This window comes from Danio rerio, chromosome 14 (assembly GCF_049306965.1).
Source record: "Danio rerio strain Tuebingen ecotype United States chromosome 14, GRCz12tu, whole genome shotgun sequence".
Lineage (NCBI taxonomy): Eukaryota > Metazoa > Chordata > Actinopteri > Cypriniformes > Danionidae > Danio > Danio rerio.
In genome coordinates this window covers 38,147,884-38,165,000 of record NC_133189.1, presented here as the reverse complement: position 1 = coordinate 38,165,000, position 17,117 = coordinate 38,147,884, and the positions used below count along the sequence as shown (strand labels likewise).

The window sequence follows — 17,117 nt, the reverse complement described above, 5'->3', positions numbered from 1 at the left end:
TTGCCATCATTTACTCACCCTTCACTTTTATCCAAACCTGAGTTTCTTTCTTTAGTTGAACACATATACTGAAAATGTTGAGGATAGTCCAGTAATAAAACTATTTTGAGTAGAAGTACATAAACTAATAGAAAACCCTCAATATGACACTATACCCTTTCACTTCATGGTTATTTATTTTGGAAGCTCTGATATTCAGTAAATAAAGTCAATCTGAAAAATACTTGTGTAAATATACCGATGTATATTTAGTTTGTGATATTATTTATGTCACCATTTTATTGTTACTGTTATTTTCATATAATTTATTTCATGAATCTTTTGTATTGTGTTTTCTTACTTTATAGTTTGTAAAAAAGAAAAATGTTTAGCAATGGGAAATGTGCACTCTCTTAGTGAAATCGTTGTACTGTACACATTGCTACTATAAAATAAAATAAAAAAAGATTTAAAAAAAAAAGGTTGAGGGTAAAAGCAGCCAATGAAATCTGTAGTATATTTTTTCCTACTATGGATGTTAATTGTTTGTTTGTTTTGAAAAAAAGTGTTGTGTGTGTTAAACAGAAGAAAGAAATTCATTAAAGTTTCAAATCACTTGAGTGTAAGGAAATTTCCCCTTTTTTTGTGAACTATCCCTTTAAACATAGACAAGATCAAACAGCAGCTTTTGTTTTCCCAGTATTGACGTCTTGCGTTTGGTTTTCTTCGTAGACTGCAGTCTGTTGTGTGATGTTGTCTAGATAGTGCACAGCTCTGCAGGGATTGGCTGCATGTTGGTTTTGAAAGACCCACTTCCTGTGCTGCAAAAAAGTGGCACAGTGAAAACTTCAGATAAGAGCAACAAGTCAAACTGGAACAAAGATGCCAAGCATCCCTCAAAACCCACACTGAATCACATTTATTAACAAAATGAAAATGTCTTAATCTTGAATGAATCGACTTTGGGTAAACTTTAACACGTCACACTGCACAATACAATCAACAATCTCACATTCTTAACTAACAATACAAACAAAATATGTAATTATTATTTTCATCTGAGGCGCACGTTTTTTTGCTGACCTTTTATTTTAAGTCAAGTTGGCTTTATTGTCATTTGTAATAATATACAGTGCAATACACAGTGAAACGAAACAGACAAAAACCAAGATGGCAGAGCCTTACATTTCTGTGATGGAAGTATTCTCATAATTTTGAACACATGGAAGAAAAGGGGATTATAGTCTCAATGGACATTGGCTTAAAAATACAAAAGTAGCAAACACATTGCTTTCAACTTTCATTATTCTGTATATATGAAATGTAGAGCATCAGGAAGTTCTCAGACGGTAACATTATTCAAAATATATATATTTTTTTTTTTTTAAGGTAAATGAAGGTGTAGGTTATACAGTGTCGTTAAAAGCAGAGCTCGTCTTAAAAAGAAAAAAGAAAGAAAAATACCTTGCAAGTTCTGTAGGGAAAAAAATCAAGCATCAACCAGGTAATAAAAAGCAACGCAAAAATAACTTAAAACTAACGTAACGTTACACAACTAGTTACTTTTTTGGGGAGTAACTCAATGCTGTAACACGTTACTTTGAAAAGTAACTTTCCCCAACACTGTATAATAAACAGTTAGGTTGAGGTTAGTGTTTGTGGAATAAATCAGCATCTACTTGACTGGTCAGTAACTTGTCTGTTAAGATGATTAAAATGAAATGTTATCCGATATTAAGCAGAAAGTCTGTAAATGCTGTAATACTTCTAGCCCACATTTAGTTGTAAAGTTGCTAGAACATCTGAAGGAGTCCAAAATGAAGAGCTATAGGAATTCACAGATGTGGAATTTCCTGGCAGTACCGATAATTTTATATTTAGCCAGTATATATGCAAATAAAACAAAATTTGATCACATAAACAAAAGGTAAACAAATATAACGTACAACCAGTGGATTATAACACATAAGTTTTTAGTTATAATACATCAAGCTGATACTTGTCGATAAAATTAAATTGCGTTTCCGGTCTGACACATTCAGGTGCATATGAATGGAAGTCTACTGTATATATGGGGAGAAAAGTCCAGTGTGACCGCGGCTTAAACTGTGCTGAGCTGTGGCCCTCCAGGACTGAGTTTAACACCTGTGAGATAGCCTAACACATTATTATTACCAACATTATATTACGTCAACTTTATAATGTAAAGTTTCAATGAATACATTCTCCTTCCTGTGAAACTGTGCTTTCACAAACAATTCTTTTTTTTCATCCGTCCTTCAAACACAAGCTGAAAGCAAGTATAATTCATTCTTGTAATGTCCTCTGGTCTATGGATCTGAAAAGGATAATGTGTCTTTTTGTTCTGCTCAGATGTTGCTCTGGGGGCCTGATAATGCTTCAGAATATTGATCAGGATATTTGCTTGTGGAATTACGATAACATTTAATGGTCATTATAATATGATAATATGATCTCTCTGTTAAACTGTGGATTTGTTCATGATGCACAGAGATACAATTTGGTAAGCCTGATGCTGGATGATTCTGCATTCAACCAAAGGCCACTGAGTTATGATGAGAAATAAAAGAACAATCCATCTATACATCCATCGTATGACTGTGCTTTCCTCTGTCTAACTTCTTTGACTGTTAATATGTCTGTGTTCACAGCCTCTGCAAAGATCCGCTAGCTTCAAAGACTTTATGAAGTCAAAGCCCTCGTCACCTGTAACCAACCCTGAGCCTCTGTTGAACGAATCAGTAAGTGCAGGAGAGATTCATTTCATTTGTTCAAACAAAAGATGTATAATGAGTAGCTGTGCACATTACTGTATAATATCTGTTGTCTTCGAGAAGTAAAACAACAGTGGCATCTGTATAGAAAAATCTTTATTTAATAAGCTTTAAGTAGCCAAAGCAAACTGCTGAAATGATACTTAAGCCACACTGTTTTAAAAATATCTAGACAGATGTCATCCTCTCGTGAAGCATTCGAGCAGAGAGCCTGCTTCTGTCTCATTTTAAGAAACTGTGGTCGTTTGGGCACATATTATATATTATACTTTTGAATTTTGTATTATTTGTGAAACAAGAATGTATTATACATTATGTAAATTATTATATTGTGTGTTATACATTTGGGGTTAGTAGGATTTCCTTTTTAAGCACAGATTTGTGAACTTGACTTTGATTAATAAGGTAGTACAACCTTTTTTTCACAATCATTATTGGTTTAACTTTGTTTTATTGATGCTTATTAGTCAGAGAGTCACAACACCCAATACAGAGTCACAAAACATCAACTGCTCCAATCTAGCAGCAGAAAACAATTAGCTCACATTTTCTTTCTCTCTGAATTAAGCAATACAATAATATATTCTTGCATTAAGAGCAATATAAACACAAATAAAACATTTTTTAGAATACATTCATCAAATTTAAAACAAAATGTTCAATTGTTAAATATTTACTTATTACCTATTGTATGTAGTTTCAAATGAAATTATTTCTCAAGTCATTATTGCTTTTATTACTATTAATATTAATAAGAATAACATTAATGATAACAATAATAAGAATAATGACAATAATAATAATCATTAATATTAGAGGCATTTCAGAAGGATCATGTGACTCTGGAGTGGACTGGAGCAATGAAGTTGAAAATTCATCTTTAAAATCGCTGGAATTAATTTTTTAAATTTAAGGTTAATTTGATTCAGCTTAATAATTTAAGGCAACCTGGATTTTTTTTTTTCAATTTATAGGATAGATAATATAATATTATAGATATAACACTATGATATAACACATTGTTTGCCTTACAGCAAAATTAAAAAAAACATATAAATACAAATATGCAAAAGGTACAGCAGTAGAAAATTAATTAATTAAAAAAAAATTAAAAATGCAAAGAAATAATAAACGAATAAAAAACACTCTCCATTCACAGCTTTGCCATAAAAAACTTTTTTTTTTTATATAGAAAGGGTTGCCAGATAGTGTCAATTATTTTAGTATTACCACAAATTGTATACTTAATCTTTTTTTTTATTTGAATAGACCATTTCAATGTGGTCATGTCATTGGCCCATGAACATTTCCTGCTTGTTATCAAACTGTTTCATAACTGTAACAAGAAGCAATTCAATCAAAACTTCATGTTAAAACAGCTCTCATACCATTATTTATCAACGTGTGGCTCTTTTTGGATGCTCGGAAGCTATAGAAATTAGAAATTGTTTTTGTTTACATCCCTTAAAATGCTCTTTAGTCTGCATTAGATCAGGCATCCAGTGTACATAACTGGGTGGAGAAGGATTTTTCCAGTTTAATGTTATAAGCCTTTTGGCAATCATTAAACAGAAGGCAAGTTCATTTAACTCACAATCATTATTAATGATAATTAATATTTCTGGCTGTGCAGTGGGTAGCGCTGTCGCCTCACAGCAAGAAGACTAAGCCAAAAAGAGAATGAATGAATGAATATTTCTTTAGTACCAAGTCAGTCTCTGATAGTTGATGAAAAATGTTATTACATTATTAGTATTACAAAGTAAAAAAATTGTAATAAGAAATCATAATAATGTTTCAAAATATTTTTAACAATATTAGTTTTAATCAGGTTAAATATATACAAGCAGCCTTGTTTAGAAAAGGCCTCTTTTAAAAACCAACTCAAAAATCCAAAAGCAGCAGTGTGTACAGTTGAAGTCAGAATTATTAGCCCCCATGTATATTTTTTCCCCCAATTTCTGTTTAAGGGAGAGCTTTTTTAAACACATTTCTAAACATAATAGTTTTAATAACTCATGTATAACAACTAATTTATTTTATCTTTGATGTGATGACAGTAAATAATATTTCACTTTATTCTATTCAGCTTAAAGTGACATTTAAATGCTTAACTAGGTTAATTAGGTTAACTAGGCAGGTTAGGGTAGGCAAGTTATTGTATAACAATAGTTTGTTCTGTAGACTATCGAAAAAAACATAAAGGGGTTAATAATTTTGACCTTATATATATTTTTTTATAAAAATGCTTTTATTGTAGCCAAATTAAACAAATAAGACTTTCTCCAGAAGAAAAAATATTATCAGACATACTGTGAAAATTTCCCTGCTCTGTTAAACATCATCTGGGAAATATTTAAGAAAGAAAATCAATTCAAAGGGGGGCTAATAATTCTGACTTCAACTGTATATTTTATGTTTTAAAATAACAAACGTCTCATTTTGGTGTCATCATCAAAATAAATGGGTAACACTTTACAATAAGGTTTCATTAGTTAATGCATTTACTAACATGAACTAATCATGAACAACACATGTACAGCATTTATTAATCATAATTGAACATTTACTAATGCATTATTAACATTCAAGTCCATGCATGTTAACATTAGTTAATGCACCATGAGTTAACATGAACTAACAATGAACAACTGTATTTTCATTAACTAACGTTAACTAACATAAGCAAATACAGTAGTAAATGTATTGTTCATTATTTGCTCATGTTAGTAAATGCATTAACATTAACTAATGAACCTTATTGTAAAGTGTGACCAATAAATGCATAATTTAAGGGACTTTATGTACATAAGTGTATACCCTTCACTTTTTAAGTGTCTTTTAAAGGTTTCTTTTTAAACTTGTTTAAAGTGTCTATTTTGTTTAATTAAAATGCAGTCAAAAAATAAATAAATTAAAATACAAAAAAATAAACATGACACATAATAATGTACAGAAAAGTACTGTTTTGTCTTTGACCCACATGCATAATACCTGTAACTGTAAATATAAATGAGTAATAATATACATGTTAGCCGTTAATCAGTATCCTCTATGATAATAAAACACAGTGTTCTGTGGAAATGCCAAGTTGCAATAAAAGCAATGCATCTATAAGAGACTGCTGTAAAATCCCCTCAGCACTGTCAGGTACTTTAGTTTTTTTGTTTATGCCTTTGATAGCAGCACATGTTGTCCTTGCAGTAAAAGGAAGAGCCTCTGACATGATCTTTTAGGCCTCAGAAAGGAGGAGCCGAATTGACTCACAATGATAGTGACGCAGAAACCACTGCCACAGACTTTACTGGAAATCCTCCTGAGAACAGCGGTCCAGCGCCTTAAAACTAACACTGCATATAGTGCGGTTATAGCGCTGATAAAGAATGCTGATTCAGCTTACAGGACAAGGGCACATCAAAACGTTCATCAAAAAAAAAGCATCAAAATAAAAGGCACATCAAAAAAATCTGTCATTTTGAAAAAAGCCCACAGTGAGGTTACTTGAGGTAAATCAGTTCATTGTAAAGCAAAGACGAAGTTTCTTTTACGTCTTAAGTTCACCAAACAACAAGATATGAGGACAAGCAACACAAATAGCAATGCTTATTCAAGGACTTCATAGACTGTTTTAGACAAGAGGAAGTTTGATGAATCGAGAAGACAAATTTAGTAGATACTGACGAAGTGGGGGAAGAAATAAAACTTAAAGCTTAATTGTTTTGTCAAAAAATGTCTTTCAGCTGTTTGAAGCTGCGCCACCAGAGGAATCAGGGAAAAGTCACGGGAAACTGGGAAAGAAATGGAGAAATGTCATAACGCGCACAATGACCCGTAAAACATCCAAGATGGTACAGAAAGCCCTTGCAGAGGAGGGGGTGAGTGGAAACTTTCAGGTGTCTTTTACAGTACGATGCAATGATCAAAAGAAACAATATTCATCTTGGGTAATGTTAAGCTTTGTTGGATAGTTTTTTATTCAAAATACATTAAAAAGTTATATTTATATAAAAAAATATAATGTAAAAGGATTAAAATGATGTATAAGTGTCAAAATAAAAAAAGAAATGTTTGGTGTCTTTGGTGTATATAGTTTGCAAATACCTTATATTTGTATTAAAAATGAAAGAGTAAAGGGGACGACCTTATGTCAAAATGAAAAAACACCTATTTTGGAAAAACAAAATTCATATATTTTGGTCTATCTTGTAAGTGTTTTATGACTTTTTGGACAGTCTAGATGGTGACTCTTTTGTTGAATTGATGTACATTGAATGTATATTGTATATTTGTGTATATAAATACGTCCAAAGACCTGTGGTAAAGGTGAATTGGGTAAGCTAAATTCTTATGGAGCTAATATTATCTGAATTTGATTTGAATGTGTTAATTTGAATTATTGACAATTGTAATTTAATAAATCAGAATTTTATATTAAACTGTTTTGAATTTCTTAACTTAAATTTGAATTTCATAATTTGAATATTGAACATCCAAAATGTAAGATGTCTGAATTTTTTTTATAGATGTATTTTCAAACTTTTTTGTGTTCTGATTTTGTTTGAAAATACGTCTATAAAAAATTCAGCCTTAAAAAATTCAGATGTCTTACATTTCAGATGTTCAATATTCCAGTTATGGAATTCAAATTCAAAACATTTTTTACGGCATATAAAAATTCAGATTGATAAAATTACAGTTGTAATTAATTAATTAATTCATTCATTCATTCATTCATTCATTTATTGTCTTTGGCTTAGTTCCCTTTATTAATCTGAGGTGGCCACTGTGGAATGAACTGCCAACTTATCGAGCACATGTTTTACGCTGCGGATGCCCTTCCAGCTGCATCCATACACACTCATACACTACGGAAAATTCCTGTGGGGGAAACCGAAGCACCCGGTGAAAACCCACGCGAACGCAGGAAGAACATGCAAACTCCACAGAGAAATGCCAACTGACTTAGCCTAAGCTCAAGCCAGGGACCGTTCTGACCGTACAGCACTACCTAATGCGCCATTGCGTCACCCTGTCAATATTTCAGATGAACACAATTCAAATTCAGATTGTTTTGGCACATTATTAGCTCCATACATTATCTGTAGTATATGTGTGAATGAGTGTGTATGGATGTTTCCCAGTGATGGGTTGAAATAAAATAAAATAAAATAAATAAAAATAGCTAATACACAGTGGCTTCAGTTGGGACAGTATGAGACTGTATGACAGCACCTACATGGGGCCCTTCTGCGGCAAAGCCCTTGTCATAAAAATGAAAATAAAATTTGTTGTGTTAAGTTAAGTGTTTACACATTTAATTTTTGCGGAAACTTTACGAACTTAAAAAAAATATAAACTGCAACCACATAATTAAATAAAATTTAATTTTAGATAAAATCTAATTTAAAAATGTAAATTTTATTTAATCTAATTTAAATAAAAATAGCTAATACACATAAATGCATTTTACTACAGTATTGTAAAATATTAACATGTTTAAAAATATTTTTATAGGAATATAAATTTAAAAAATGACATGTTTTATTTTTATTATGTATTTTGTGTAAACTTGACCTGCAAGAAACCAGCCACCTTACCAACTTTACCCATGAAGCACACTTAATATAACCTAAATTTGTCTCCCCCATGTGGATGATATCAGGATTACATTTTCCAGATTCTTGGTGATAATAATATGAACTCAAATAAACATTGTGGCCATCTAAAACGTGTGTGTTTCAGAATGAGAGTGGTGAGGACGGCTCTATGTCCCCTATGTCTCCCACTGACTGGACGCCTGATCTGACTGCTGGAAACAGGACATCAGTGTGCTCCAACAGCTCAGAGGACACAATCCACAGCCCGCTCTCTCGCCAGCTCTCTGGATGTAAGCCATCTATAAGCCACACTACTGTATAAAGCTGGACAGACATCGCGAGCCTGAATGACTTCTGTTTTTTTGCTGATGAGCAGGTGCAGACAGGCAGAGTCTAGACAGCGGCTTCAGCCAGCGGGACAGTATGAGACTGGAGGACAGCACCTACATGGGGCCCTTCTGCGGCAGAGCCGTTGTCATAACTGACTTCACCCCCAGCCCGTATGATATAGACTGCCTCAAACTACAGGTAAGCTTTCCCAAAAATATTTGGATTGGGACTCCAAAATGACAGCTGTTATTATTTGATCCTGTATTAATGGATTCTTTCCTTTTTGTTTGTTTGTAATTCAGTTTATTCGTTAAACGTTTCATTTTAAGTAATTGTTTACTTAATTTATTTATTGTTGCATAATTATTGTGGCATTGTTTTTGTGTAAAGCAATCAATTTTCAATCCATTTTTTATTTCTGACTTTTCATTATTTTTATTTTTCAATAAGTAATTTATTTATATATATTACTGTAAAAAAAAAGAAATTGGTGGTAAGTTTGAAAGTAGAATACAATGAAATACATGTAATAAGTTTAATTAAAATACATTTTGAAGGAGAAAGACTTAATAATAAAGTAGTAAGTTAGTGAAGTTAGTTTTTATTAGGTATGAGTTTTAATAAAATTGTATTATTTGTTTATTTTGATAGGATTTCTTCAAAACTCAAAAAAACTCGTCATTTATATATTTTTTATTATTTATTCTTTAAATCTTCTGTTAAAACAATGGTGTTGTGTTGACTAGAATGAATAAACATGCCATCTTTTTTATTTTATGCATAAAATTGCTTTCAATGATGAAGTTTTGAAAAAACCTCATCAGTATTTTCCAAAAAAAAAAAACACTTTGTTTATTTGAAGTTGGAATAAACGTCAGTATTTTATAAAAAATAAAAAAAAACTACATTTTACCAAAAAGCTTAGAATGACCAAGAGGCAACACTCAGTAGAACAGTCCACTGCAACAGCAGCGCCCAGCAACAGCCCCGGATTCCAAGTGGTGCTCGCTGCAGAGCCATTTGAGGAGAGGTGAGCTCCAGAGAGGGGGAGCTTAAGCTTGAGCTCCACCTTTTTTGCACTTCTTCTACGAGTGATGTCACTGGGGGTAGGGTTAGGGGTGGGGTTGGTGTACGCATTAAAACAGCTTACAGGAGGAGGAGCGACAGCTCATGCTCCCCCTCTCTGGAGCTCACCTCTCCTCAAATGGCTCTGCAGCATTTTGGAGTGAAAGTGATCGGCTGTCCATTGGATCTCGATCTCATTACTGTCGCGATGGCAAGCAGCTGCTTTGTTTTTTATTCATTTATTTAAAAAGCGCATTAAAGCTGAGATACAACCTGAAAGACGACAATACAACACTTACTATCACAATCATCAGCACTTTTAATAGTTTAATTTACAGACTTATAATATGCTGTTGTTCTAATGTAGTTTTCATTCCAAAATGACTGCCGCGCCCTCTAGTGGCTGTTTCCCAAATTACACTAGAGTGTCGCCTCTAGGTCATTCTAAGCTCTTTGATTTTACTCAAAAACTTATTTATAAATTGTAAAATCCAGCGAACAGAAGAACATTTATTTTTTATAAGCAAAAATAATATTTCAAGTAAATAATGGCAAGATTTTGTGGACGCTAAGATTCTCTAAAAACTACAGTAAAAACAATTTCGTCATTTTATGTTTTTTTTTACCAGCAGCTAGGGTGCGGGAGAAAACATGTAAAATAACGGATGTTAAATTGCAGAAATTTCCTGTAATTCAAAAAGATTACAGGAAATTTCTGTAATTTAACATCTGTTAGTTTACATTAGTTTTCCAGCAGCTGGGGTGAATAATGTAAAATAGTGCAAAGCCGTATTTAATAATTCATTCACCAAAAAAAATATAACTGCAACAATAAAAAACATTTTAAAAAAGAAAGCTATAAAATGGCTGTCACAATAGACCCCTTTCACAAGAAAGTGGTGACACATTTCAGCGGGAATCAGCATCTTCAATCCTCTAAAGTTTTTAATATTTAGATAATTCAAGAAATGTATGTAGATTTATCAAATGTGTACTGTGCAGAAAGCGTGTACTGCCCTGACATTTTTCTAAATGCACAGAAAGGAGACATCATTCAGATTATTGAGAAACCCCCGGTGGGCACCTGGACTGGCAAACTCAACAACAAAGTGGGCTCTTTTAAATTCGTCTACGTCTCAATGCTACCAGAGGAGGAAACGCCACCAAAAAGGAAGCGAAGCCACAGTCATGGGCACCAGAAAGCCAAACCAAAAACCTTGGAGGAAGTTCTGGAGAGAATAGGCCTGACTGTAAGCCTCAAGTTACTTTTGTTACTTTAACTCAATAATATGTGCTCAATAATAATAATTAGATCCCAGTTCAAAAGGATCTGATTGTAGACTTCTTATGATTAACTCCATTAGGAGCTGGGATCTCTCCTGTCCATGCACGGCTTCCAGAGTTTGGAGGATTTTACTGGCCTGAAGGAGTCCCACCTGAATGATCTGAACATCACAGACCCGGAGCAGCGTGTAAAGATACTGAAAGCAACAGAACTGATTCATGACTGTAAGTCCATGTAGAATCAAAACCCCATAAGAGCTTTTTACCCTGCACTTGACTTCGAGTTATGGTCATTCATTCATTTATTCATTTTCTTTTCACCTTAGTCCCTTTATTAATCTGGGGTCGCCACAGTGGAATGAACCACCTATGGTCGTTTTAATGTTTTTTTTTTCTGTTTGTTTTTAGGGTGCTTTCACACCTGTGAATCGATTCATTTGTTCCGAAACAGGAATTAAAATAGTTACATTGTTGCTCTTTGTTCTTGGTGCGGTTCGCTTTCACACGGCAAAGTTTTCTAAATGGACTAAAACTCTCCTCACATTGAGTTTGTTTCAATCAAGCCTAGACCTCTTGATTCAGACAATCTTGTTTTGGAGAGGATCCGAGCGCGATTGCTGGATTCACATATGCCAAATGAACCGCGCTAACTGGGCAAACGAGACGGGTTCCGAAACAAAAGTCTAGGTGTGAAAGCACGCTTAGACAGGGTTAGCAAACATGCTTGATTTCTACTGAAATTGCTTGATTCAATCTCTTTGTGAATGTTTTGACACCTCCTGAGTCACATACTTGTGTACTGTTCAGTGGGGTTTTTTTTAGTAGTGCAAGTAGTTTTTACAAGGAAATTCGCAGAAGATAAGCTCACTTTAAGGTCACACTTTATTTTGATGGTTGGTTTGTTGAATTGAAGTTAAATTGCTTCTACATGCCAACTAATCCTCATTAGATTATTAGTAGACTGTTAGGTTGGGGTTATGGTAAGTTAGCATGAGCTTGTAAAGTTTCATATCCTCCTAGGGCTTGAGTGTCCACATACATGGAAAGCACATTTTAGCTCTTATGTGGCTATTTTAAAATACTTTGAATGTTTTATATTTTGTTACAGACATGCAGTGTCATTCTGCAACGGTTTTGCAGCATGTGAAATGTTTTCAACCCTATTTTTAACTGTCCAAAATGGAAAACAAATTTTGTTTTTACTCTGATAGTCAAAACAAGTTTTAAAAAAAAAAAATATATATATATATATATATATATATATATATATATATGCTTTAAAAAAACATTCGGTCCACATATATGGACATAATTTTTCTCTAAAAAACAAAATAGAACAAAAAAAAAAAAAAGAAAAAAATTAAGTGTGAAATGTTGGACAGCTTAAGCACTTCATTCATTCATTCATTCATTCATTTCTTTTCGGCTTAGTCTCTTTATTAATCAGGCATCACCACAGCAGAATAAACAGCCAACTTATCTAGAATATGTTGTTATGCAGCGGATGGCCTTCTAGCTGAACCCCATTACTGGGAAACACCCATACACTCTCATTCACACTCATAACACTACGGACAGTTTTAGCTTACCCAATTCACCGATACTGCATGTTTTTGGAATTGTGGGGGAAACCGGAGCACCCGGAGGAAAACCCCTGCAAACACGAGGAGAACATGCAAACTCCACACAGAAATGCCAACTGACCCACTCAAGACTCGAATCTGCAACCTTGCTGTGAGGTGACAGCACTACCTGCTGCGCCACCGCGTCGTCCCCCTTAAGCACTAGTTGAAAAAAAAAATTAATAAAGATGACAACCCAGTCCAGGAGACTCGAACAAGCAGAATTTCTTTATTGAGACGTAATGGTTAGTCTGCAGTCAAACAGCACCTTCAAGAAGTCCACGAGTCTGCAAGAGCCTACAGAAGTGTTTTACAAGTGTGTACAGTCTGAAATCAAGTCTCATTTGAGACAAAGATGTTCTGTCTGTAATATGTTTTTAGGACGAGGAGAGTGTCTAGGTGGAGATGGCTGAACAAAGCATATAAATGAAGTATTGGAGTCAGCAAGATAAACGGCTTTTCACAGCCTTCATCACATCAACATAACAGTGCCTATTCAGATATGTAGGTGTTAGAAACCTGCCCAGCTGCTGACCACACAAGTTTATTAACAAATGAGTTCCTTAAAAGAAACAAGTAAAAGTCACAGTCATTGAGACCCTGGCGGGTAGACAGGAAGTCCATAAAGACAATAGGATAAAATGTCTCCAACACTTGACCTGCTGTAGTTTTAAATAAGAATTATACAATATAAAAAACAGAGTATAACTTTTCAGTAATATTAATATCACTGTTAATATGGAACTAGATTATATACAGTTTTATTCCCACACACTCAGCGGTAACTACGTAGTGGATGAAGCAGCATTTTGAAAATTTGACGAGTGAGTAGGGTACATAGTGTATACTAGTGTGTCATTGAGAACGCTACTTCAGTCTCGTTAAAAGTGTTAATGTATAAAGAGGCTAATGACAGGATTTTCTTGTGCTTTGGAAAGGAAGGGAAACTTGTGTTTTACACAAAGTCCTTTCAGTATTCACTTACTCTCCCTTTTAGTATTAACTAGCTGGAATGTCAATTTGATGGGAAAACTCGTAAACTGGTATGAATAAACAATCTCATTCCTACCTTTATAGTCCCAAATATATTGAATTGAGAATGCTCAAAAGTGTTCTTCCAATCAGTGACACAGACACAGCAAATATGGAAAACAGGAATTTAACTGAGGACATTAAAGGGCACCTATGATGAAAATCATCTTTTGTATGCCGTTTGGACAGAACTGTGTGCAGGTAGAGTGTCTACAGTCATTTTGGTGTGATATTAAAAAGTCTATTTTTTAATTTCCTGATAATAAAATAGGATCCAAATCCCTCCCATTTTGAGGTAACGTAGGAGTTTGGTTTGCCCCGCCCACTGAATTTATTGATAGCCACATATTAACATGTTTACGTAGTAACAATTAAAACTACATCTTTGTAATGAATTACAGCAATTTTACTGTCTTATCACCACAGCCGCTTGTCATTACAATTAAAAAAGAAGATGCTTAAATCCTGGTGTGGGGACATTAAGTCAGGTTTATTTTATACATTAAGAACAGTTATCCATACAGCAGTGGATATTAACGTGTATCGTCACAGAAAATCCCAATATTCTCACTTTTTTATAATTTGACTACATGTATGAAAACAAAATGATGAGGTGGCACACCCTCTATTAAAATATGATAGCAATTTATAGTAAATGCTAAATATTTTATTATTATGGTTTTTATAGTTTAATATATTATTTTTTACCCATACTATAGTATAGTTTTTTTTTTTACTGCATAATAGTATTTACAGCATATTGTTAATAAATGTTAGGGCATACTGGAACATTAGCTAACTACAGTGAACTGATCAACTGTAATAAATACTGAAGTATACTTTAGTTTTTACGGTGGTTTATTGCAAAGATATTGCTGTTGTGTAGTTGTAGAGAACTAGTGTAATGGGTCATATGTTTATATTACAGAAGTTGTTGTATTAACAGCAACTACAGAATTACCACAATGGATTAATTGAAGTACTGTACTATAGTATGGTTCAAAAACACTAATTACTATATTATTTTTCAAGAGGCTAGATCACAAGTTTCAAAACCATTTAGTTTTTCTTTTTTAAAGAAAAACATCTTATCAGATTTACAATCCCTATTTTAAACTCCCTGAACACATTGTTTGTCCTGTCAAAAATGAATAGAGAGCAACCAGGCGTCTAAGATCTTTAACAAGGACAAATTGTTAACCCAGGGTTAATTATGAGTAGCCTGAGATGCGAAGGAACCAAATGCCATGTTTTGAAATGAAAGTGTAAAATTCCTACAGAGTCTAGACTGCCTATTTTGCCCATCATAGTTTGTATTTGTGCATTATGCAATCTGTAACAGTCTGTTTGATGTACTAACTTTCTTTTATGTTCTCCAGCGGAGGATGAATCCGATGCAGAGGAGCAAAAGACTGAAATGCCACGGGACTCGGGTTGTTATGAGAGCACAGAGAACCTGGCAAACGAACGCGAGGAGCCCCAGGTGGATTCCCAAGCGGAGCCAGAGACAGATCCAGACACAGAGATAAAGCTCAATGCTGTACAGGAACAACTTGAGGTGATGAAGGTGGAGGAAAGCCCTGAGACTCAGACAGAGTGAAGCCACCAGTGTATGTTCCTTCATTTGATCCTGCTTCTTTGTAACTCTCTATGATGATGGTCGAGAGCATGACATGTCCACACACTGGATTAAATCACATGAAGAAAAACATTTCCACATGTACAGCCCAAACTGAGGCCAAAAACATCTCTTAGATGAAGGTAATCATCAATGGAAACAGCTCTCTTTGACATTGTTGATGTTCAGAAAGTGACACCACTTTAAAAATCTAGGCTTAGCTTTTATGATTTTGGTGGGAAAAGGAAGCATAGTAGGAAGCAAATAGTGTTTGTTTTATCCCAACTTCATAAAATACAAAGCATGGTGGAACCTTTAAAATCAGATTTACTTGTAAGGTTGTTAAGCCATCCTTTCTGTTAAATATTTCATGTACTATACATTCACCGGCCACTTTATTAGTTACACCTTACTTATACCAGGTTGGACCCCATTTTGTCTTCAGAACTGCCTTATCCTTTATGGCATAGATTTAACAATATACTGGAAATACACCTTAGAGATTTTGATCCACATTGACATGATAGCATCACGCAGTTGCTGCAGATCTGTCGGCTGCACATCCATGATGTGAATCTCCCATTCCACCACATCCCAAATGTGCTCTATTGGATTGAAATCTGAAGATTGTGGAGACCATTTGAATACAGTGATATCATTGTCATGTTCAAGAAACCAGTCTAAGATGATTCACACTTTGACATGGCGCATTATCCTGTTGGTAGTAGCCATAAGAACATGGGTACTCTGTGGTCATAAAGGGATGGACATGGTCAGCAACAATACTCAGGTGGGCTGTGGTGTTGGCAGGATGCTCAGTTGATACTTATGGGCCCAAAATGGGTCAAGAAAATATCCCCCACATCATTACACCACTAGCCTGTACCGTTAATACAAGGAAGGATGGATCCATGCTTTCATGTTGTTGACGCCAAATTCTGACCCTACAATTCAAAAGTCACAGCAGAAATCAAAAATCATCAGACCAGGCAACGTTTTTTTTTTTTTGTTAGCTGAAAAGATTGGCACCCAGTGTGGTCTTCTGCTGCTGTAGCCCATCCGCCTCAAGGTTGGGCATGTTATGCGTTCAGAGATGCTCTTCTGCATATCTTGGTTGTAATGAGTGGTTATTTGAGTTGCCTTTCTATCAGCTCGAACCAGTCTAGACATTCTCTGGCATCAACAAGGCATTAACGCCCACCAAACTGCCACTATTTTCTCTTTTTCAAGACCATTCTCCGTAAACCCCAGAGATGGTTATTTCCACTAACAACCATGCCACGTTAAGTCGCTTTAATCACCTTTCTTCCTCAGTCTGATGCTCAGTTTGAACTGCAGCAGATCATCTTGACCATGTCCACATGCCTAAATGCACTGAGTTGCTTCCATGTGATTGGCTGATTAGAAATGTGCGCTAACGAACAGTCGGAAAGGTGTACCTAACAAAGTGGCCGGTGACCTAACTGTGATTCTCTAATATCTGAGAAGCTTCTTCAATCTTCAAACTAAGTAGCATTTTATCTACTACTATTCTACTGTTTCTGTCATATTGAATGTACAAAGTAATATGCAGCTGGTGCGCTCCAAATGTATTTTATTTGCGAAGTATGAAAGAGGAAAAGCATATATTGTTCAGTTTATGTATGTGTACTTTCATATTATGCTTTTGCTTCTATTGTCAAAGGATTTGGTTCCTGTTTATGGTAATGTTCCATGTTATGCGGTTACTTTGGTTTTCGAAATGATGATTTAATACTTGTTTCATTATTAACCTTCCGTTTGTTTGTATGTATGA

At 34.4% G+C, this 17,117-nt stretch overlaps 1 protein-coding gene across 1 annotated transcript in view; it reads left to right on the top strand.

The window, feature by feature from the left end:
- The window catches only part of sash3 (SAM and SH3 domain containing 3), an 18,649-nt gene extending 1,535 nt beyond the window's left edge, over positions 1–17,114 (top strand). The window contains exons 2-8 of the mRNA XM_685351.11: positions 2,652–2,741; positions 6,515–6,649; positions 8,517–8,661; positions 8,748–8,899; positions 10,807–11,016; positions 11,131–11,275; positions 15,084–17,114. Of these exons, the coding sequence (XP_690443.4) occupies positions 2,652–2,741; positions 6,515–6,649; positions 8,517–8,661; positions 8,748–8,899; positions 10,807–11,016; positions 11,131–11,275; positions 15,084–15,304 (1,098 nt within the window). The 3' untranslated portion in view covers positions 15,305–17,114. The remainder of the gene's footprint in view (positions 1–2,651; positions 2,742–6,514; positions 6,650–8,516; positions 8,662–8,747; positions 8,900–10,806; positions 11,017–11,130; positions 11,276–15,083) is intronic.
- Positions 17,115–17,117: the final 3 nt, after the last annotated feature.